This window comes from Nuphar pumila, chromosome 13, assembly GCF_984573655.1.
Source record: "Nuphar pumila chromosome 13, dmNupPumi1.hap1.1, whole genome shotgun sequence".
NCBI lineage: Eukaryota > Viridiplantae > Streptophyta > Magnoliopsida > Nymphaeales > Nymphaeaceae > Nuphar > Nuphar pumila.
In genome coordinates, this window is record NC_143261.1 from 81767489 (window position 1) to 81792369 (window position 24881).

At 37.1% G+C, this 24881-nt stretch overlaps 1 protein-coding gene across 4 annotated transcripts in view; it reads right to left on the minus strand.

Annotated features, from left to right (window-relative positions):
- LOC149818883 (calpain-type cysteine protease DEK1-like) overlaps positions 1 to 24881 on the minus strand; it is an 83419-nt gene that overhangs the window by 44517 nt on the left and 14021 nt on the right. For all 4 annotated transcript variants that reach the window (XM_089985753.1, XM_089985751.1, XM_089985750.1 and 1 more), the window contains exons 2-9: positions 23090 to 23340; positions 21123 to 21305; positions 20884 to 21019; positions 19798 to 19928; positions 19574 to 19688; positions 18408 to 19449; positions 18208 to 18318; positions 10573 to 10631 (exon numbers count right to left, since the gene is read on the minus strand). In XM_089985753.1, coding sequence (XP_089841879.1) covers positions 10573 to 10631; positions 18208 to 18318; positions 18408 to 19449; positions 19574 to 19688; positions 19798 to 19928; positions 20884 to 21019; positions 21123 to 21305; positions 23090 to 23340 — 2028 coding nt within the window. The remainder of the gene's footprint in view (positions 1 to 10572; positions 10632 to 18207; positions 18319 to 18407; positions 19450 to 19573; positions 19689 to 19797; positions 19929 to 20883; positions 21020 to 21122; positions 21306 to 23089; positions 23341 to 24881) is intronic.

Consider the following 24881-nt stretch of genomic DNA (forward strand, 5'->3'; position numbering starts at 1 on the left):
GGAAGAGAGACCTTTATTTTATGGATAATTTAATGCTTCCAATACCTCATTTTGTACTTATGTCCAAGACAAAAATATTGAAACTTGGCATAAAAGGCTTGGACATCCAAGTTACTCTAAAATGTATCTTTTTCCTTTTGGACACAAGTTTTGTAAAGAAAAAGATATCAATTGCAAAGATTGCATTTTTGGCAAAATGAAGTCTACTCCTTTTCCTATTAGATCCTTTGTGACAACAAGACCTTTTGAATTGGTGCATTCCGATGTTTGGGGGCCATCTCCGGTTCTATCTAAAGGTGGTTATTCATATTATGTTACTTTTATTGATGATTATACTAGATATGTATGGATTTATTTTCTTAACTTTAAATCGTAAGTTTTTAACTTCTTTAAAAAATTCCATGCAAAAGTTCAAAATCAATTTCAAAGCCAAATATCCATTCTTAGATCCAATTCGGGTGGAGAGTACTTATCAAATGATTTTCAATCATATCTAAAACAACATGGCATTTGTCATCAAAAATCTTGCCCAAGAACTCCTCAACAAAACGGTCTAGCGGAAAGAAAACATAGGCATATTTTGGAAACCACTAGATCCTTACTCATTTCTAAAAATATTCCTAAAAATTTTTGGGCCGAAGCCGTGTTAACCTCCACATATTTAATCAATAGGATGCCATCTTCAAAATTGAACAATATCTCTCCTTATGAAAAACTTTTTAATATGACACCCGACTACAATCGTCTTCGAATTTTTGGGTGTAAATGCTTTGTTCTTTTACATAAAAGAGATAAATTGTCACCTAAAGCAATAGAATGTGTATTTTTAAGATATGGTGAAAATCAAAAAGGTTATAGATGCTTTGATCATAAAAACAATAAGTTATTTGTCTCCAAAGATGTAACCTTTTTAGAAGATGAAAATGGATTTGACATATTGGAAAAATCAAATGAAATTGATTATATGTTTATCAATGATCTTTTAGAAGATTCAAATGATGACTCTTTGAGTCATCCGGAAGTTTTAGAAAATACTCATGATTCTCATGATAATGATGTATCACCAACTAATGGTGACAATCTCCAAGTATACACTTGGCGTGAGGAAGCCCAACCTATTAGTGCTTTAGAAAAATTATTGCGGCTTAATGAACCCCTAGAAGAGACCTCCCTTAGGCGTTCTTCTAGAAAATCAATTCCACCTAATAGGTTTGTCTCAGATGAAACTCTCTCACCTAAATATAGAGCTTGTCTAATAGCCTTGCATTCTTACTATGAACCCTCCCATTATAATCAAGCAAAAAGTATACCTCATTGGGTTGAAGCAATGAAAGTTGAACTAGATGCTTTAAATAAAGCTAAAACTTGGGAAATAGTTCACCTTCCTCCAAATAAGAAAGCTATAGGATGTCGATGGGTCTACAAAGTCAAAACTAAAAGTGATGGTTCCCTAGAGCGTTATAAAGCTAGATTAGTTGCTAAGGGATACTCACAAGAATATAGCATCGATTATGAGGAGACTTTTGCTCCCGTGGCTCGCATGACAAGCGTTAGAACTTTAATTGCGGTAGCATCATCTAAGAAATGGCCTATATTCCAATTAGATGTTAAAAATGTCTTTCTTAATGGTCAGTTGAATGAAGAAGTATATATGGACCCTCCGTCGGGAATCAGTGTTAACCAAGGTCAAACCCTTCGGTTATTAAAAGCTTTATATGGTCTTAAACAAGCCCCTAAGGCTTGGTATGATAGATTTAGTGCTATCATGTTACAATTGGGATTTCGCTCATGTTATACTGACACTGCTCTTTTTGTTAAACGTGCAGGTAATAGTATCATCATCCTTCTGCTTTATGTTGATGATATGATCATCACTGGCAATGATGAAAGTGGTATTCTTAAAGTTAAAAATATGTTAAAACATAATTTTGATATGTCTGATCTAGGTTTTCTCAGGTACTTTCTTGGTATAGAAGTTGCATACTCTCCTCAAGGGTATATATTGTCACAGATGAAGCTTGCTGCAGACATATGTTCCAAATCTGGGATTTCAGATGATAAAAAGGTGGAGACTCCCGAGGTTATCAATGCTAAACTACGACTGGAGGATGGAGTTATGCTGGATGATCCTACGCCCTACAGGCAACTCATAGGCTCCCTCACCTATCTGACTATCACTAGGCCGGATATTGCTCATGCTGTGCACTCTGCAAGCCAATTTCAGCATGCTCCTACATCTGTGCATACGAGTGTTGTGCTCCGGATCATCCGATATATTAAAAATACTTTGACTAAAGGGCTATTCCTATCCTCAATCTCTTCCTTAGATTTACTAGCTTATACTGATGCTGACTGGAGAGGAAACCCAAATGATCGAATCTCAACTACTGGCTTTTGTGTTTTCCTAGGAGATTCACTAATTGCTTGGAGGTGCAAGAAACAGCAGAAAGTCTCATTGTCTTCTACTGAAGCAGAATACAGGGCTATGGCAACTACTACAATGGAGCTGGTGTGGCTTCGAAGTCTTCTTCAAGATATGGGAGTCGAAATTACCGGGGCTTCGAAGCTTTGTTGCGACAACAAAAGTGCCATCTACATTGCCAGCAACCACACTTTCCATGAGAGGACTAAACATATTGAAATGGACTGTCATTATGTACGTGATGAATATCTTCGTGGGACAGTTACACTGCCATATGTCACTTCAGAATATCAACTTGCAGATTTCTTCACCAAAGCCCTGCCTGCTCCTCGCTTCTTGTTCCTCCTTGGCAAACTTTCGGTCATTCCCCCGTAAAGTTTGAGGGGGGGTGTTAAAACATATGTAATAATATACATCTATATATATATAAATATAGATGTATATTCACCATAATACCCGATAGGGGTATTATAGTCATTTCACAAGTACCCAATAGGGGTACTTGTTTTATTTCTTTTATTTTGCTGTTTTTTATTTTTGTTTTTTTGTTTTTTAAAATGCATTTTGGATACCGAAAAGGGGCCCCACAATGGAGTCGTTGGGGCCCCCAACGGTCACAATTGTGACCGTTGGGGGCTCCCAACGACTCTATTGGGAGCCCCTTTGGTCTCCTTTTCTTATAAATAGGGGGAACCCCCCTTGTATGTCGTATTGCTCTTGAGAGCTCCTCTCCAATAATAGTGATATTATTTTTCATGTGTGTAGCCTTTTTATAAGGCCTTTCGTATATCCCTTAGTGGATTTCCTCTCTTATGCTTGTTGCATTTGTCCGTGTGGGACATAGTGAATGCTTTAGCATTCTTGGATTCTTCCGCATATTTCATTACACACTCAACTGGCTATCAAAGACACTCCATTGTTCATAAATTAAAAAAGGCTATATATGGACTTAAATAAGCTTTGTGAGCCTGATTTGATACATTCAATATTGTAGTGCAATCTCTTGGATTTGGGTAAAGTCAATGTGATTACTCTCTATTTATGTATTGTGACAAATCTGATCTTACTATCATCTTGGTATATGTGGACGATATAATTATTACTGGCAACAGTGAAGGCAAGATCGAGCAGTTGAAATCCATTCTTCATAGCCGGTTTCACATGACGGATTTGGGACATCTTTGGTTCTTTCTTGGAGTGCAGGTGGATCAGCAACCAGATCGTTTGATCTTATAGCAGCACAAGTATGCTCGAAATATTCTCTAATACAATGGGACTACAGTGCAAACCTGTGCATACTCCTATGGTTATTCACACTTAATTAGGCAATGCTTCTTCATATGATGATGACTTTCCTCAGCCAAAAAAGTATTGCAGCATTGTTGGAGCCTTGCAGTACTTGACTTTTACTCGCCCAAACTTAGCTTTTTCAGTGAATCAGGTATCACAGTTTATACATAAACCCTAGGTGAAGCATATGGAAGTTGTGAAGAGAATTCTCTGATACATTAAAGGTACTCTTTCGAACGGTCTTGTATATGTTAGACCCATTTCGATGAGCACCCAAGTCTCTATTAAAATCATTGCATATTCTGATGTAGATTGGGCTCATGATCCTCTTACAAGACGGTTTGTCACTGATTATGGGGTTTATACGGGTTCTCACCTAGTGTATTGGGCCAGTAGGAAGCAGAAGAGTGTGGCATGTTCAAGTACGGAAGCAGAATATTGAGCTATGTCAACAATTACTACAGAAGTTGCGTGGATTAAACACATTATTCAGCCTGCATCAACATATATCCAGCTCGTTATTGTATTATGATAAATGAAGTGCAGTGGCTATCCCCACAAATCCAATTCAGCATAACAAGATGAAACATGTAGAGATAGACCATCATTTTGTCAGAGAAAAGGTAGAGGCCAAAGAGATCCAACCAGTGTTTATTAGAGGAGAGGACCAGGTGATTGATCTATTTACGAAAGTACTTATTATGCATCGTCATTGGCACTTGAAATCCAAATTGTCCATGGTTCTTAACCATGCTCAGTTTGAGGGGGCATGTTAAGACTATACCAAATTGGACCCAAATCCAAAACAGATTCTATCATGTATGTACACTTGTATTTATTTTTGTACTAAAAGACAATATTGTAATCAACCATGACACCCTTTAATATAAAAGAAAGGACAACACCCTAGGCTGGGGTTGAAACATCTATTCAGTTTTCAAAGTTGCTTCTCTTCTCTTTCTCTCCTATCTGTTCATTGTGCAGGACACGACTTCCAAGGGTCTGCTTCAAAACCTGCACCTTATCCTTCTTCCAAACGAAAGAGAGAGAGAGAGAGAGAGAGAAGTGGGATCTTTCCCCCTTTTTGTTTTTATAGGTATAAAAATATCAAACTGTTGAATAATGTAATATAGATGTATTATATGTATTACTAGTCATTGGTGCTACCCCACTTAAGTGTACATAATATTATTTAAGAGGGGTATCAAGGTAATTTGTCAGGAGGTTAGAGAGTCAACTGATTTTGTCTTTTAGTGTAGTAAAGGGGATCGACCCTTATACGTTGTATCTCTTTGGATTTTCTTGCTAATGAAGTTTTGGCTAAGTCTTTTCCTCACTCACTTCTTTGTGTGCTTGTGGTTTCTTGTTCTCTTGATTGTTATTCAATATGATATCAGAGCCATATTGAGAACAAGAAGCTGTTGATTGAGAGCATGTTGGAGAAGAAAGGAGGTTTCATTTTGGTTTGCACAGAGTTCTGTGCAAGGGTGCTGGCATCAGCATCATATAGTCGACTTTCAGTTCTTGAGGTTTCGAGGTACCAGATCAGTAGCTCTTGATTTTTACATCATTTAGAATAAAAAATCTTGATCATCAGTTCGGTATTAGGTTTTTCAATGATTTTTCAAGGAATTTTTCTGTGTGCTGTCATTTTGAGACTGTTTCGAGAACTCTCACTACATCAATAGCTTGTGAGGCTCGTGAGGTGTGAGCTTCATTTCTTTTGGATCATTTTTACAGTAAGGAATACGTTATTAGCAGTAGAGAGTTGATATTTCAATATTTGAGAAAGATTTGAGGAAGTTTCACTACATTGCTCACAGTCGGTAACTATATTTCCTACTTTGGGTGTATCAAGTTTGCCTGAGATGCCTATTGTGTGATTGTGAGTATTGTGGGTTATTGTTCTGTGTTGGCTTGATTTTCAGTTGGCGTATTTGGGTTGTTTCAGCATATTTGTTTTTGTTGTTGCTATTGTGATATTTGTGTGCAGCTCCTTATTTTGTAGTTGTGAGTTGTAGTGAGATATGGAGAAGGGGAAAGGAATATAACTCATCCTGATGAAGCTTGATGGGATGAATTATGCAAACTAGGTTGACTTCATGACTTACAATTTTGAGAAAGGGCTTGGAGGATACTTGGATGGCTTAAAAGTGAAACCCAAGACAACCAATCTTAACTATGACAAGTTCGTGAAAGAGTGGATTGTAAATAATATGAAAGTCGAGGCATGGATATTAGGGTCAGTTGAGCAAAGAATAGTTGTGAATTTGTCCAAATTTCAAGAAACAAGGAAGCTTGGGGGTATGTCAAGCAATTGTACAAGCAAGAAAAGTGGGCCAAACAATATCAACTCGTGCAAGAAGATATGAGGTAAGGGATCAAGTTTGTAGAAAAATTCTACTCAAAAATGCAGAGGGTTTGGGATACACTTGCACTTATGGAAGGGCATAACAAATGTGAAAAGTGCATGAAGTGCAAGAAGTGCAACGGTTGTCAGGCCTGTGTGAGTGTGGTTGATCAGCAAAGGAAGACAAGTAAACTGATAGAGTTCCTTATGACCCTATGCCCGAAATTTGCTGGGGTGAGGAGTGTCATACTTCATAGGTCACTTTTGCCCTTAGTGACCCGTGCATTAGCCGAGTTGATTGTTGAAGAGACTAAAATGAAGTCGCTCAGAGACAATCCTTCTAATGATACAGTAATGGCAATTCCTCGGTCGTCATGTGGTAGATTAGGTGGTAGGGGTGGTGGTAAGGCTATAGGTAGAGGTGAGTTGAGTTATATTCAATGCTACTACTACAACAGCTTTGGTCACATGAAAAGTACATGTCCACAGATGTTGGTGTTCAGTTTGTTGTCTCTTCTGCTAAGAGATCCTTAGAGCAGTCAGGTGGTGGTCAGCTTCAATTATTAGAGAAGATGCAACAGCAAATTCTTCAGTTGCAGCTCCTCGCTCAATCAGCTATTGCCCCCTCTTCCTCCTCATAAGTTTGTTCTAACCAATTGTCAAACCTACAGTGGTGTTTTTTGCACAGTAGATGGTTCCTCTATGTTGGTTTCGAAAATAAGTTGCATTTCTTCAAACTATTTTCATGGTTGCAAGTTAAATATCTCACAAGTCTGTCATGTTCTCTCATTAGCCATGAATCTCATTTATGTTGGTCAAACTAATGTCACATTTTCCTCTGTTAATTGTCTTGTGCAGGATCAGCTATCCGGAAAGATGGTTGGAATTGACCGTACAAAAATGAGATCCTTATAAATTGGATTGGTTGGACATGAGCAAGCAAATGAATTACGGAGGTGGTCTGGGGAGTGCAACTGCTTTTTGATGAGTCAGTTTTGAGGTACCAGAGACAGGCATATTTCAAGCTCTAGGTTGCAACACTTGGCAGCCTCGAGGGGTCTAGGCATATCAGAGTTAGTAGTGTCTAAGTATGTACAGAAGTGTGAAAGTTATAGGTTGGCAAAGAGTCATGCTTTGTCATTTGGGTAAAGAGATAGAGAGACCAAGAGTCCTTTCCAGCCTTATTTGTTGAAGGCACTAGGCGGAGCCCTAGGCGGTGAGCCCCTAAAAAGACTAGGTGGGGCCTTGGCGGGACTAGGCGAACTAGTCAGTGCCCCAATTAAAAAAAATTAAAATTTTAAAAAATACATAAAATATTTAAACAAACTGCCAAAATTAATAACAAACATGTATACAACATAAAATCAATCAACAATAAGCAATAGACAAAACACATGTCATCGAACAATATAAAGCAATTATATTAAATAACCTGCTCAAAAAAATTAACAATAAATGAACAATTGAATAAACAAACCATACAACTAACAATGTGAATGAACAATATACAAAAAATAAAATCATGTATACAAAAAATTAACAATAGCCATAATATAAGCAATAGACAAATAAGAAGAAATGGACAATTGAGTAAACAAACCATGCAATTGATAACCTGCTCAAAAAATAATAATAATAAATGAACAATTGAATAACTGATAAACAGTTTGTCAACCAGAAATATAACTCATAAACATAAGTACATAACCCAGAAACAGTCAAACAAGTTATACATGAATTACATAGAATGTGTATGTGTGTAAATTACACAGACAATGAATTACATACACAGATAGAATGTGTATGTGTGTGTATAAATTACACACACACAAACAAAATAGAGGGAGAGAGAACCTGAGAGAGGGAGAGAGACAAAGAACCCGAGAGAGGGAGAGGGACCGAGAGACCCGACTCGGGTCACGAGAGAGAGAGAGAGAGGATGTACACCTCTTCTTCTTCACCGCGGAGAGAGGGAAATGGGCGAGAGAGGTAGACAGCGAAAAGGGGAAAGGGTGTGCCTTTCCCCTTTTATAACCTTGCGGTCAAGGTACTTAAAAAAAGGACCGAAATAGGCTTCTCAGCATAGGCAGCCCCCAGACTCTGAAATAGAGCCCTACAGCAGAAACCCTATCCCCCCAGGCAATAGGGTTGTGCCTAGGCTGCCTCGGCGCCACTTTTGACAACCAAGTTTTCAGCTTCTACATTCAAACGTATGGGGTTCTTCACTCAATTTGTCTAAAGACAGTTCTTCATATTTTGTCACCTTCATAGATGACTGTACAAGATATACATGGGTTTACTTCATGAGGAATAAAAATGAACTTTTTGATATCTTCAAGAAATTTTGTGTGATGATTGAGACTTATTTTTATGATAAAATTAAAGTGCTTTGTACTGACTCAAGTGGAGACTCCACTGGCTAAACATATTCCTTTTGTTTAAATTGGTAAGGCTCATCAAGCCCAACTACTTAACTGGTTGAATCTGGTAAGCAGTCATGAAACCGCAATCTGGTCATAATCAGATTTAAAACAGACATAACTTGCTTCCTATGTGAATAAGGGCAGAAACATAGAATCAGGTTGGATCCAGTTGAAAGACTTCCAACAAATTTCTAGTCTGAATATGTGAGATTCAAGCTACATCAAGACACAAACAATACCTGACCCATTATATACCTCTAGAACAAACCTAATCTGATTTCTCAAGCATTCATGACAGCTAAAATAATGAAGATAATCAACCAACATATCCCTGAAAATTGCATTATGTGAAAGGAGTAAATAATAGAGAAAAATTCATTTAAGGGCCAACATTTTGCCCTTAATTCCAAAATGTGCTTTGCCCCAAGGCAAGGCCCTTTGTGCCTTGAGGCGCATGCAAAAAGCGCAAGGGGGGTAAGACACACTCCTCATGGGTTATGAGGTGTGCACCTTGGGGTGAGGCATGCGCCTAGGTGAAATGGGGGTCAAAGCCCCCATTTGACCATTATTTGGGGCTCAAACCTGACCCTAATTAGGATCGGGCTCTTGCCCCTCTCTTTCTCGACCCTCCCTCTTCTCTCTCAACTCTCCTCTTCTTTGTCTCTCTCTCGTCTCTCGACTCTCCCTCTTCTCTTGATTGTCTATCGTATCTCGATTGTTTCTCTTCTCTCTCATCACTCGACTCTCCACCTCTGTCTGCATCTCAACTCTCTTCTTCTTCTCTCGTCTCTCTCTCTTCTCTTTTGTCTCTTCCTCTCTCCCGCATCTCGTCTCTATGAAGAAGAAGGACCTCTCTCTCTCTCTCTCTCTCTCTCTCTCTCTCTCTCTCTCTCTCTCTCTCTCTCTCTCTCTCTCTCTCTCTCTCTGCGGACAGGTGCTAAAAAACTTATAAGTTTTTTTAATGTTAGTTGTGCTGGAAATGCAAGGATTGAAAAGTATATGAATTTGCATGTTAACCTTATATTTTTTGGTATTTATTTGATATTTTCTATTTCTTATTGGTTGTTGCCTCATTAATAAAGCATTTCTTTTATTTATTTGTATTTGTAGATATTTTTAAAGGTTTTTTTAAGTTTTAAAAAAATTGAGGCTTACGCTTTATGCCTTGTTTCAGTTTTTGTGGAGCACTACGGTACACCTCAACACTTTTCACAACATTGGACCTCACTTTTCTGAAATTTCAAATATGGGAGATACTTTTCCTAAAAAGTCATATAGGAACCTCAGGTCAACATCTGTCATCTTGAAAAATGTGAATCATTTTTATTTTCTTTGTACTGTGCTTTAAAATTTTAAAAAAACCATTCAACCACTTAAAAAGAAAAAGGAGAACAGTTTGAAGTTTTGAACTCTTCATTATAGGCTATTATTGTTATGATTAAAGGACTAATAAATAAAGGTCCCTGTTTGGCAGTTTCCAGGAAAACAGTGGTCGATATCTGAAATTTCAGAAATGTGAGGCCCATTTTTTGGTATTAGGGGCAAAAGGTTGGCCCCTAAATGGAATTTTCCATAAATCATATGCTACACACACAAAAAGTCACTTCTCAAACTCCACAGACTTTTCTGTGCAAACAAAGATGAACCAATTACTTATCAGTAAGGTAATCACCATCAGAGCATCAATCAAACAAAATGCCTTCATTGACAGATATTTATGAATCCAAATTTGTTATCGCAAAGCACTTAAAGCACAACAAAAAAAAGCAGGAAATCAGCCAGCATTTCCGATAGTCAGACAACGCACAAGATGTAGCATACAGCAACATGATACTATTAAAGATGAGCCACAAATAGCAGTTGCATTACAAGCATTACCAAACAGTTGCATTACAAATATTACCAAAACAAGAGATAATAATAGTTTGCTGTCAAACAGTACCAAATATGAATGGCCCATTGCAACAAGACCCAAGAATGAAGATGGCAACCCCACCAAATTTACATTGGCTGCATACTCATAAAAGGAGCAGCACTGAAGATTAAAGCCAAATAATAGCATTTAGACATACATCCGATAAACATACCTTAAGAAGGAAAGCAGCAAACCAATGCAGGTACTCAATAGCCACGCAATGAAGCCATACTGAAAATAAACACAAGAAAATGTCAAGAAATACCAATCAAAAAGAAAAGTAAATCAGAAAAAAACAAAAAGGGAAAACACTATAGTAAGCTGGCAATAATACAGCACTCAGAGTATCCTCTACTTAATTGTTCCTACAGCTTGAACTAATATGAATGCACAGTTGCACAGATAAAAGTCGAGTACATTTCGTATAAGCATGCATCAACACTTGGAATGATCTGGACTGTATTGGAAGGCAGAATTCTAATGGACTGTATTAACAACATAATCAGAACTAGTAGACAGCTGGAAGACGTACTGTCAGAAACAGACCTGACAGGTAACAGTATCAAAACCAGTTCAGGAAGTAATGATGATATTTCGCAAGATAATAAAACAAAGTGACCTACTTTGCTACACAAAAGGTGAAATTAAATGCTACCAAATACAAGTGGCTTTCCATATGATGGTGGTACAAATGCATGTGGGCGTGCGCATGTATATGCATGTACCTGCTTGCCCACTTAAAGGTGCATTCAGATATACAGATGCATGTGCCAGTCACTGTGCATGTCTATATAGTCACACTTGTATTTCCAATATAAACAAATGGGTACACAGCCAGCAGAGACAAAAAAATTATGAAACATGAAAAGTGGAAGCAATATTGTTGAGGACAATGGACAACTTTCAATGAAGTGGCTCTAGGTAGGTCCTCAATCACCAAACATAACACACCTATTTCCTGTAAATGCATCTGAGCAAAAACATATTATGAAATATGTAACAAAGTTTAAGAGAAATATAATCACATAATTTATGGATTTATTGATGAAAAGTCATTTTTTTGGAAGGAAACAAAAGCAAGAAGTAACCAAGAATACAGAAAGCCTTTTCCATGAAACTAATTCTATTACTAATGAAAGAAATTCAATAACAGCCATTTTCATGAAGACTCCCTTCTCCAAACAGTAATCATAGCAAAATATTCATTCTTTTCCAGAACAGAAAAGAAGTATACTAAGAAACCATCACATTATCCCTCTGCCAAAATCTCAGTAACAAATACCACTCAAGCTACTAATCATGTTATAATCATTGTTATCCAAATATAGGTAGCAAGCATAAAGTCAAAAGCAGAAAAAACACCACTTTTTCAGTCTAATCTTCTAGAAAGGTGTGATTTAGAGAAAATTACAGCCACTAGGACATAAACTTAATGCTTATAGATGGGTGACTTCTCAACACAAAATTATGACTTTGGATCGTTTTGCAATTTGTACTAAACAGATAGCGGTTTCACACATCTTAATGAATGTTTGCAGCAAACATAAGCACAAGTATAAGGCATGCATCTATTGGAACAACTTAGGGTCTCTCAGTATAAATCCACATATATAAGACATGAAATTATGTCATTGCCCCCACAAAAAAGTTTGTGAATTTCTCAAAAATGAAAAGGATGCACATGTTAAATTGTATCTCCTATGTACATATATTTTTATATGTATATGATGAAAGATACATATACATATATGTATCATACATATATGTATATGTATCTATTGTTATATATATGTATATATATTTTCCCTTCATGTAACCCTCAGGGGTATTTCTGTCTTTTGTTCTATTTTACGCATATTTACACTTGTAAATATGTTTGTAATTTATTTCTTTTTATTTTCTTCTTTTCCTTTTTTTCTTTTCTCTCTTGTCTTTATCTTTTTTATTAAAGTTGGCTTAGTCAACCTTGGAAGGGGGTCCAACAATAGTCGTTGGACCCCTCCAACGGTTAGATTTCTAACCGTTGGAGGGGCTCCAACGACTAGGGGGAGCCCCTACAAGGCTTCCTCTCTTCTATAAAAGGGGTTGAACCCCTATTGTATTTTCATTCAATAGTGGGGAGCATTGTCCTCCAACTTGTTCAATAAAATTCTTTATATTTTGCATTTGGGTTCTCTTTTTTACCTTTGTGTACATTGTTCTAAGCAGAGTTATGAGTCGGGGAAGCGTGAGCGGGAAGCGAGGCACTTTCAAAAATTTAGGAAGCGGGAAGCGTGGGATGACTTAGAAGAAAATTATGAACTATCTCGGAAGCGACCTAGGAAGTGAACCGAAAGCGAGAAGGAAGCGAAAAAAATAAAAAAAATGAAAAAAATGGGAAAGTGTGGGGGAAGTGCGCTTCCCGTTTTTGGGAAGTGCGCTTCCCAAAAAAATCGTACTTCCTTGCACGTTTTGGAAGCACGATATTTCGTGCTTCCGAAACACGCTTCCCCATGCGCCTAGGCGCTTCCGGTAACTCTGGTGTTCTTGTGCCTTTGTGGCGGTTGTGTGTATTTAGCACTATATCTCTCATGAGATATTTTCACATGGTATCAGAGCAAGGTTGGAGATTGAAGATTGAGTGATTCTTTGTCTTTTTCAAAGTGCCTTGTAAAGTGTGCCCTTGGCTTCTTGGTAATTGAAGTAGGGACTTCTCTTCCACCAATATTTTGGAAGATTCTTACGACAAGAAAGACTTAAGAATCCCTTGTGGTACGTATATATTTTCCATTCTTCCTTCTCTAATGGGTGAGAAAGAGTCTCATTTTTCACTTGGTTTCAAATTAAATGGCTTCAAATACCATGTTTGGGCCGGTAATATGGAGGCTCACATTAAGGGGAAAGGTCTTTTGGGATTATGTTAAAGGAACCATTCCCGAACCCGAACCTAAGATCACCATTATTGATAAGGGTGAAATAAAGATTCTTGATGGCGAAGAAAGAGAAAAAGCTTTTGAAGAATATAACAAAAGACATGAAGAATGGGAGATGAAAAACTACAAAATTCTCTCATGGTTCTTTTCTTTCGTTGAAACGAAGATAAATGCCAATATTTTGAAGTTCAAGAAAGCCTTTCAAGTATGGGAATATCTCGAAAGAATGTATACTTCGAGAGATTTGTCCCATAAATATTACCTTCAAAAGAAGGCATTGACCCTTCAACAAGGGAAAATGTCTGTTAGAGAATATTTTGCCGAGCTATCCACCATTTGGGATGAACTTGCTCTTCAAGAACCTAAATGGAATAGAGAGGCTATTGAATTAAGGGCCAAACAACTTGAAGAGAATCACTTCTTCAACTTTTTAAACGGGCTTAAACCCGATTTCGAGCAAACTAGGTCCTCTCTCTTGTCTTATTTCTCTTCTCCTCCGTTGGAAGATGTACTTATCAAACTAAGTGGAGAAGAAACTTGATTGGGGATGAATAAAACTAATCAAAGTGTGTTGGCCGTTCCCTCTAAAGATGAAAATGAGGGTGCTTATGCCGTCTCTAAACCGGGGAATAATGTCAAAGCATATAAACCCCCTCACTTCAACAAAAATCAAGGAGGAAGAGAAAGTGGTGGACAATATGGAAGAAGAGATTATAGCAAAATCATATGCCACTTTTGCAAAGAACCGGGTCACATTAAACTGGCATGTCCTAAATGAAAAAAGATGGTGGCTATGTCTACAACGTTCCAACAATACAAGGAGGAAGGACCATCAACTTCCAACAATGCTACATTATCTCTAAATCAAATAGTGGAAGCTCTTCAACCTCTCCTCAAGGGATCCGTTTCCGGAGCCACCATGCCCACCTTCTCTCCTCTCGGTAAGATTCTTTGGCTCTTAGACTCGGGTGCATCCTTTCATATGACTCCAAATGTTTTTGCACTTTCTAAATACTCAAAAAATTTGTCACACTCTTGTTTCTACGGTGGATGGGGCTTCTCTTAAAATAAAGGGAATTAGAGATTTTGAAAGTCAAGGTTTTTTTGTTCCTAAAGTTAGATTTATCCCAAAATTAAATTTAAATTTGCTTTCCGTCTCTCAACTATCGAATCATGTGTGTGATATCAAATTCTCATCAAATAAATGTTGGATACAGGATCACTGGTCCGAGAAGTTGATTGGGGAAGGCTCTAAGAAGGGAGATCTATACTTTATGGAATTTCTTTAACTTCCAAAACAATCTTTTTGTAATATTGCCCAACATAAGGATATAAATGTTTGGCATAAACGCCTTGGGCACCTAAATATTCTCAAGCTTTCTTATTTACATTTTACCAAAACTTTATGTAAAGACAACTTCAATTGTAATGACTGTATTCTTGGTAAAATAAGAAGCTTACATTTTGGACAAAGAACTATGTTTTCAACTAAGCCTTTTGAAATTGTGCATTCGGATGTATGTGGGCCGGCACCCGTTGTGTCTAAGGGAGGGTTTTTATATTATGTTATTTATGTTGATGATTTTTCAAGATATAGTTAGATCTACTTCGTCAAGCATAAACATGAGGTGTTCTCTACCTTTAAGGTTTTCCATATGATGATACAAAACCAATTTAATAGTTAAATTACAAATTTTTAGAACCGATTCCGGGAAAGAATATCTTTCAAATGAATTCAAAAGTTATATTGAAAATAATGAAATTATTCATCAAAGGTCTTGTCCCAAAACATCTCAACAAAATGGATTAGCCGAACGAAAACATAGACATATAATAGAAACTACAAGAACATTACTCATTTCTCAAAAAATTCCAAAAATATTTTGGGCCGAAGCGGCTCTTGCATCAGTTTACCTCATAAATCAACTTTCATCCAAAAATTTGAACCAAATAACCTCTTTTGAAATCTTATATAAAAAGGAACCCGCCTATAATAGACTAAGAATTTTTGGTTGTAAGTGTTTTGTCCTCACCGACAAAAATGATAAATTGTCTCCTAAAGCTATTCCTTGTGCATTTTTGAGTTATTCGGAAACACAAAAAGGTTTTAGATGTTATGATAATAAAAAAGGCAAACTATATGTTTCAAGAAACGTGACCTTTTTAGAGAACATAAGTGGTTTTGAAGAACACAAAGCTCATAAAGATAATGTCGATTACTCTTTTTTGTTTGAACTATTATCTAGAAATGAAGATTTTTTTAGTGATGATGAAGTAAATAAGGATGTGGGTAGAAGTGAAAGTACTCCACAACCCATCCAACATGAAGAAGAAATGATAGTTGAACCATTCACTATACACATAGAGATAAAAGTACTTTTAGAAGTGCAATAGAAAAATATAGTGATCCTAGTGAATCTTCTAACCAATCTCGAAGACCCGAAAGATCTAGGAAAAATCCTTCTAGATTTATATCCTATGAGTCCTTTTCTCCAAAGCATAGGGCACGTCTTAGTGCTATTCACTCCTACCAAGAACCTAGAAATTTTGGAGAAGCCAAGGAAAGAATAGAGTGGAGGGACGCCATGGATAACGAGTTTAGAGCCCTCAACAAAGCTAAAACTTGGGTTTTTCAAGATCTCCCAAAAGGAAAGAAATCAATAGGATGTAGATGGTTTATAAAGTCAAAACCAAGAGTGATGGCACTCTTGAGAGATATAAAGTTTGCCTTGTCGCTAAGGGATATATTCAAGAATATGGCATTGATTACGAAGAAACCTTTGCTCTTGTTGCATGAATGGTCACTGATAGGTGTTTGATCACCATTGCCTTTATTAAAAACTGAAACATTTATCAAATGGATGTCAAAATGCCTTTTTAAACGGAGACCTTAATGAAGAAGTATATATGGATGTTCCTCCCAGCTTGGATGTTCCAAAGGGAAAAGTCCTACGTTTGCAAAAAGCTCTTTATGGTTTAAAACAAGCTCCTAAGGCTTGGTATGATCGATTTAATGAAGTAATGGTTCAAAATGGTTTTGTTTCATGCTACACTGACACTGCTCTGTTTGTCAAAAGGTCTAATGCAGGTATTGTGATTTTACTGCTTTATGTTGATGATATGTTGATAACAGGTAGTGACATAAAGGGTATCAAAGATATTAAAAACACTTTGAAAGAAAAGTTTGAAATGTCAGATTTGGGGTATCTAACTTATTTTCTTGGTATTGAGGTAACATATTCTCATAGAGGTTATTTTTTGTCTCAAACCAAACTTGCATGTGAGATTCTTGACAGATCGGGTATTACTGATGAAAAAATTTGTGAAACTCCTGAAATTGTGGGATCAAAGATGAAAATCGATGATGGGATTCTGTTGAAGGATCCTACCCCCTACCGACAACTTGTGGGGTCTCTAATGTATCTTAGCATCACAAGGTCAGACATCTCACACGTTGTGCACACTGCAAGCTAGTTCCAGCATGCTCCTACATCCGTTCATATGGGCGTTGTTCTCTGAGTTGTCAGCTACATAAGGGGAACTATCAACAAAGGAGTTTTTATTTCTTCATCCTTTGAATTAAATTTGATTGCATATACTGACTCTGATTGGGGAGGTGACCCAAATAACAGTTACTCCACTACATGCTTTTGTATTTTTTTAAGTGAATCCCTAATCTCATGGAGATGCAAGAAACAACAAAAGGTATCTCTGTCATCCACAGAAGCATAATATCGAGTCATGGCTTCTACGACTATGAAAATTGTGTGGATTCATCAATTGTTACAGGATATGGGGATTCAGGTTCACGGACCCACTAAGTTGTGCTGTGATAATAAGAGTGCAATCTACATTGCCAAAAATCACACATTTCATGAACGCACAAAGAATATTGAGATGGACTGCCACAACGTTAGAGAAGCATACTTGCAAAGAATTATAGATCTTCCATACGTGACTTCAGAATATCAGTTGGCAGATTTCTTCACCAAGGCTCTATGCTCTCCCGGATTCAATTTTCTTCTTGGCAAACTCTTGATAATTTTGCCCTAAGTTTGAGGGAGGGTGTGAAATTGTATCTCCTATGTACATATACTTTTATATGTATATGACGAAAGATACATATACATATATGTATCATACATATATGTATATGTATCTATTGTTATATATATAAAAATATATATTTTCCCTTCATGTAACCCCAGGGGTATTTCTATCTTTTGTTCTATTTTACGCATATTTACACTTGTAAATATGTTTGTTATTTATTTATTTTTTATTTTCTTCTTTTCCTTTTTTTCTTTTTTCCCTTTTCTTTTTTTTATTAAAGTTGACTTAGTCAACCTTGGAGGGGGGTCCAACACTAGTCGTTGGACCCCTCCAACAGTTAGATTTCTAACCGTTGGAGGGGCTCCAATGACTAGTGGGAGCCCCTCCAAGGCTTCCTCTCTTCTATAAAAGGGGTTGAACCCCTATTGTATTTTCATTCAATAGTGGGGAGCATCATCCTCCAACTTGTTCAATAAAATTCTTTATATTTTGCATTTAGGTTCTCTTTTTGTACCTTTGTGTACATTGTTCTAAGTGTTCTTGTGCCTTTGTGCACCTCTAACTTTGTGGTGGTTGTGTGTATTTAGCACTATATCTCTCTTGAGATATTTTCACAGCACCAACATGTTTTCAGATGAAATTTGAATATAACAACACCGTAACCAGAACAATAGCAAAACCTCTTGAAGTAATCCCTACTCTATTCAACAACAACACATGTATTTGGTTAAATTATGTCATTGTCTGAATCACAATATGCACTCTGTAAAATGCAGAGTGCACCAAAGAAACAACAGTATGGTACTCCTTCAAAGCAATGCTAAGGAATCCATATTGCGTACCTTTCGAGGTCTAGATGTCATTGCCATGTCCTCAGCTTGAAGTGAACGAAGGAATGCAAAGACCGAGCAAACAACAGGTGACAATAGCAGCACCGAGAATCCAAACTCAAACTGCAAGTGCAGCAGTTCATATGAGAACCAACACAAACTACATTCCCAACAAGGAAATAGCGAGACTCAAGCATAAAAATCACTCTTACCTGTTCATGGGTTGCATTTATGACCTTGATAGTTTTTGGCCGAAATTTAGCCACTATTACAGTTTCTAGGATGAAAATGAAACTGAAGACAGCCCAGGCACGCAGCGGTGTACCTGCTACTTGCCGCAAAACAAACCTAGAGATTTCAAGCCATTTTCCTAAACCCCGCTGTCTTAGTTCTTCAGACAATGAAACTGGATTGGCAATAGCATCATCCAAAGCATTAGACTCAACGGCAGCAGTCTCTGTATTGTCCCGATGATCCCTATCTGCATCGAGACTACTCCTCTGCAACAAAGCAAGAATGGTTGGATCCAACCCCTTCTCCTTTAGCATTACAGCAAAATTTGGATCTAAACCTTTGTCTTGGAGTAGATTAGCCAATTCATGGTCGCCTTCTCTTGCTTTCTTTTTTAACATAGACGTAACCCTGGGATCGTTCAACCTTTCCTGGAAAAACAGAGCTAAATTTGCATCCAATACCTGCTGATTGGCAGAAGTTGTACCAGATGTACTTGAATCACATCCTTGACTTTCTATACCACTGCTCGGACAACCCATTAAAGAGTTATTTTGATTATAACTCTTATCATTATTAATGGCACCCATTTCACATTCCTGAACAACAGATCTGCAAGAACTACTGTGTAAGAGCAAACTTGGTCTTCCGCTATCAATACTTTTATCACTGCCTACTCCTTCATGGAAATTTCCACCACCACCACTGCCAAGTGCAGAGGTGTTCCAACCAACACCATCACTAGCACTATTCATAGTGCTTCGACAGATGGACTCAACAGTATTTCCAAGTTGACCAACTTCAACACTACTGCTACGCTTTGCACTTGATCCACAACCTTCAGAAGAGCTAGATGAGCTGTTCAAACCCTTTTTATGGAAACCCTCTCTAAGACGAACTACAGTACTCTCTAAAGCGTCTCTCCTGGCAGCCAATGGGTTCATAACAGACAAGTGACGAGAAACAGCCGCACCTAACAATACAGATGCTACAACAGCATAGCTAATGCAATGTCCTAAATACCTGAACAAAAGGAAAAGCAAACAGGGAAAGTTAAAACTAAAAAACCTTTCAGTATGACAACTAATGAGAAAGAGCACATATGCATTGAAATTAAATTAGTTATATATGAACAGCCATAACAAACCAGTAATGCACCCCAAAGCAGATGAGGAAAACCCTGGATGTTCCTGCAACAAACAGTGCTGCAACTTGACTTTTGAGGAGCTCAAATCCAAATAACCATGTACCGACGTTGTAGTCTACAATTTTTACACAATTTTGCAAGAGTCAACTATTTGAATTATACATGAGCTCATGAATGAATAAAGGACAAAGACCAAAATATAAAGGCCATGCAGTAAAATATACCCAGAACAACAACAGCAGCAGAAGTGACAGCCCCAAGCCAGCGAGCTTCTTTTGCCGTCCAACCATATAAGATAGAATACACGATGAGTACAACAAGTGATCCAACGTAGAGCAACCCAAGATAAGAAGCCCTGTGACATCAACCAAGTCAGAGTGACATAAACTTAAAGAAAGAATCAAGCAGTCCATAACACAGCAACTTCAGGCTCTTGGGTTTATTTGAAAAAGTTATCAACACAATTTTCAAAGTGGATAAGCTTCAGTTTTCATAGCTGCAAAATCCAGTGTGTTTGACTTCATCCAAATCAATCCAGAACACTCCCCCCCCCCCCAACTGGGTCAACTCAGTAGGCTGATCCTATCCCAATATGCCCAGCCTCACTTTTTTTTTCATTTCTAGGTTCCGCACACAAACGACATCATACATATAATATGTGGATATAGAATTAACTTGATTTGTCTCCTTAGGGAATAAAACTAATACATTTTAGCTTCCTTCATGGTAGCATTTCTTTGCGAATTAGTGTTTGGTACTTTTGATTATAAAGTTGTTCATTCAAGGAACTTGATTATTTTGATTGGTATCACAAGATGACAACTAAGTTCCAGTGAACAAGAACTGGATGTTGATTTCTGTGGAAACTCAATATAATGACCTATTAACCTACAGATTTTATGAACAAGCATTCTGTAGTTCGTATTTTAGGATACTCAGGAACTAGTTAAACAATTATATTTTACTTTGTTGCCGCTTAGCCATTTCCTAATGGACAGATCTTTGTCAATATATACAATATTTGTTTACATAATCAGATCACCAAGTGGACCTCATAAGTCAAGGATAAACATGTCAATCACAAATAACTAGGATTTTGAACTGTTCAGAAATAGCAAGAAGATATACAAATTCTGGTACAGAACCTACTTGAACCAATGGCATTGAACAACAGAACAAGCTTTTTGGATTATTTAAACCCTCCCTTCTCTTCTATGCTGATCGAATTGCCATTAATGCATCAAAAATAAAAACAAAACAAAGGTTGCACAATAATTTAAGGCTTTCCAGGAATAACAGCATAAACTTGCCTATTAGCTTTCTGCAAAAATAACTCGTTGAGGCTAGGCGGTTCCGGCAAGCAAGCTACAGGCCCTACTTCAATACAGTCAGAGTATGCAAACTTGTAAGATCGCCTCACATATTCATCCACATCCAAGCCATTTCCTGCAAAATAACATATAATTCAGAAGTCGTGGACTCAGAACAGAAATACATCAACTTATTCATGATATAATTTAAAAAAAAATTATGAGAATAGTTATATTACCATTAAAGACCATTCTGCAAATAAAAAGCATGTTAATTGCCAGAGCAATCACTGACACGCCAAAAAAGAAGCCAGAAGGTGAATATCGCTCGGGGGCACTAGAACCTGCTGTCACATATACAGCACAAAATTCGTATGCACAAAGAATAGCTACAGCCAAGAGGAGAAGAATAGCTACAGCCCCTGCCAATGAAACGAAAAAGCTAACTTAGACAAAGGCAGACTCAATTCATGAATACATACTAATCATAACAGAAAGAAGCAACAAATGGGAAGTCTTGAAAGATACATCAAAACTCTACTCATGAAGATTGGAAACCCAACTTGACCAACAAACTTAGATCTACTATCCATATAACTCAAGTACCAAACTCTATTCATGAATGTTGGAAACCCAACTTCACCAAATTTTCGTATTCCCATTATCCCCAGTATAACAGTTGCCAGATCCTATGGGTTTTATCAATTTGCCATCGTTCAAAATCCCATCCACAACCTTCAAAGAACCTGCCCAATGATAATCAAGAAGGCACCCTCTTTGCTCAGAACCTGCATGCAGCTCGCCAGCATGCTATCAAGAGAAAGACGAGAACAACAAAAAAGGAAGACAAAACCAATTATACAAAAATTTAACCTAAAACAAAGCTAGTAAGATACTAAAGAAGAAGCTCATAGACCATTTAACTTAAAACTAAGCTAGTAAGATACTAAAGAATATCCAAAAAGCTCAAATACAAAAAGATTGTTATAAAAAATTAGATAAACGCTAGAACCATAAAAAAATCGCTGCAAACTTCAACTGCAATAATATATTTATTGCTTCCTTTTCTGAAGATTTGAGTTTGTATACACTTCAAGATTCGTAATTTTTTGTCTTGCATTGCCTTTTTTCCCACGTTAGCTGCATTATTTGTTCCCAATGATAACAATCACACAGGAAAATCAATAGCAACAATAACAAAAACAATAATCAGAACAACAATAAAAAAAGGATTGTAATAACAATTACAATGGCAATCGCATTATTAAATACTTGTTTTTTTTTTTGGGGGGGGGGGGGGGGTACCCAAAAAAATTTGTATTAATATAATAAAATGCAATAAGCAAAGAGCAGACATCAAGAAGTCACTACCCACCAGAGTTGTAGCGACTATGTAATGGGAAGCTACTACTATCATTATTTTATATTAATGATTCTTGCCACCATTACTATCACGGCATCACCTTATTTTTTCAAGCAAACCACACACACACACACTGTTATTTTCATCATTTGTAACAGTTATCATCATTGTCCTATTATATCCAAATTAAATAAACAAGGAAAAAATTCGGAAAAGGTATTCACATTTTCGCACATTAGTACTTTGGATATTTAAAAAAGTAATGAAAATCAGTGTTAATAAAAGATAAAAATTTGCTGGCACTCGCATGCTTTCAAAAGCATGAAATAGAATACATAATATAGAAAACACCAAGTTTCTAATTAATGAACAGAAAAACAATGTATATTAAATAAATCTTTCCAAAAACTGGTAAAAGAGTTTCAGACTGGTGAACCAACACATGCTAATAGAAATTTATCTGGTCTATTCAGAAAGAAATAACCTGCATGAGAATTTGTGACTTTGCAATTAGAGATAACCAGACAATGTGGCCACCAATCAAAAACATATACAATTAAATGCACAATTTATGCACTCACTCACTTCACACACACATTACCATAAAAATTATGAGAACCAAAACTCTGTTGACCATGCAAGCATGCGTAGCTTCAAAACAAATAGCCATATGCACAACAATTAATGCATTTCTTCTATTTCTTCCATCTTGAAAGGAAAAGAAAAAAACGGAGGCCCAATGGCTAGTTTCTTCATTGAAAAACACCTATCATCCAAGATCTTAAGCAAATGCATCCATGCGAGAGACAAGGATGATAAAAACACAGAATGATCAACACGTACTTGAACTTTGCCATTGGGTTCTCCACCAAAGCATGATGGCATACAATGAAAGCAACAGAGACGTCCCAGCCATGATAACTGCTAGTCCAATTATGTCCCGATCCAAAATGGCAACTAGCCAGCTCCCCCAAGCAACAAGCAACATAACAGGAGAAACCACAATTATCCATGCAGAAAGTGACAAAATTCCACACAAGGCACTTAACTGAGGACCACATAGTACTTCAGGCCATTTTCTAGCAAAAACCCAGCTGCAGATGCATAAAAAGAAGGTCAAACTTTAGTGGGCACCATGTTAGTCTTATGAGAAAAACAACAGTTTTATAAATCAAGCTAGTTAAAGTAGCACAAACATAGGCTGATGATGCAGAATAAGAATAAATTCTCAAGATGTTGAAATTGCCAAAGAAAATCCTCATTACACACATGCACACACAAAACTGCAGGAACACCCATGCTTCAGAAAGAGAAGTGAAAACAAACTTCCAAACCATTCACATGCAACACATCGGAAAATTCCAAACCTAGAGTGAGAAGACCTGTAACATAAACATCGCATAGAGAACAAGACATTGAGAATGCTATTGCACAAAGACCTATTGCGGCACCAGTAAGGAAGGTTGACATGACACAAATGGAAGGAATTATGAAAGAGGAACATAATTGAAGACTTGGCAGAAGGCAGTCAGAGGCGATATGAAGGATTGTAAAATGACTGAAGTTACAGCTCTAGATAGGAAGAAATGGAAAAATAAGGCTCAAAGAGACACTCCCATGTAGTTAGGATAAGGTGTAATGATGATGATGATGATGATGAGACATAACAAGTTATCAACTTATGATTCATTCTAGGGATAAGGAGACGAAAGAAAAAGAGAAGTGCCACAGGAATTCGAAAAATTGATCAATAATCAATAGCACATGGTGAGATAAAACACTGCTGACAGAGATCCACCTGTGTTTAGAAAGCCCAGACAGACAGGGGAATGTGGTTTCCCAATAAGAATGATTGTGTTCTCTCAATAAGGATAATCAAAAACCAAATAATACTGCATGAAAGAAAATGAAACCCTCAAAATGGGGTAATTAATCCTTTCTTGCAAATATATAAAACAAACAATATAATTTGACTAATAACAATGAAAAGGTTTGGACATCTTAAAGGTCATGCCACACCCAAACATTTTGAATTTATTTGTGTATATGCACACATACGAGCACAGGGCACACATGTGCATAGACCTATTATAAACATACACACTTGGATATGTGTGGTAGGTATGTTGCTTGTCCCCATGATGTAATATATATGCAAATAGGGTGCAAGTGGGGATGGCTAAGGTATGACAAGGTCCGGATGGAGCATTTTCAGGAGTTTTCCCTTTTTTAATCAGACAGCACAGATATGATCTACACGTTTGGTTTTGTAGGAACTGGCTCTTGAATAATCTGATCACAACACATGAATAGGACTTTTCAGCACTTCCAAATCAACGTCCCAAACTTTTTTGTAAATACTCAAGCTTCAAAAAATCATGTTTTCCATCAACATGATCCAACAATGTACTCCTAGCAAATGGAGCATGTCGAACACACCTATGGATCGGATGTGTGATAAAACTGTCAGTGACACCCCGTCCACACCTAGTATGCTCCTACCATGATACACACCTATTTGGTTATTCCTAATCCATATATTCATGCCTTTATATGCATATGAGTGCACACAGGTATACTAAAGGAAAGATACACGCTCAAAGAAATTTCCAAAAGAAGCAAATGTGAGAGATAT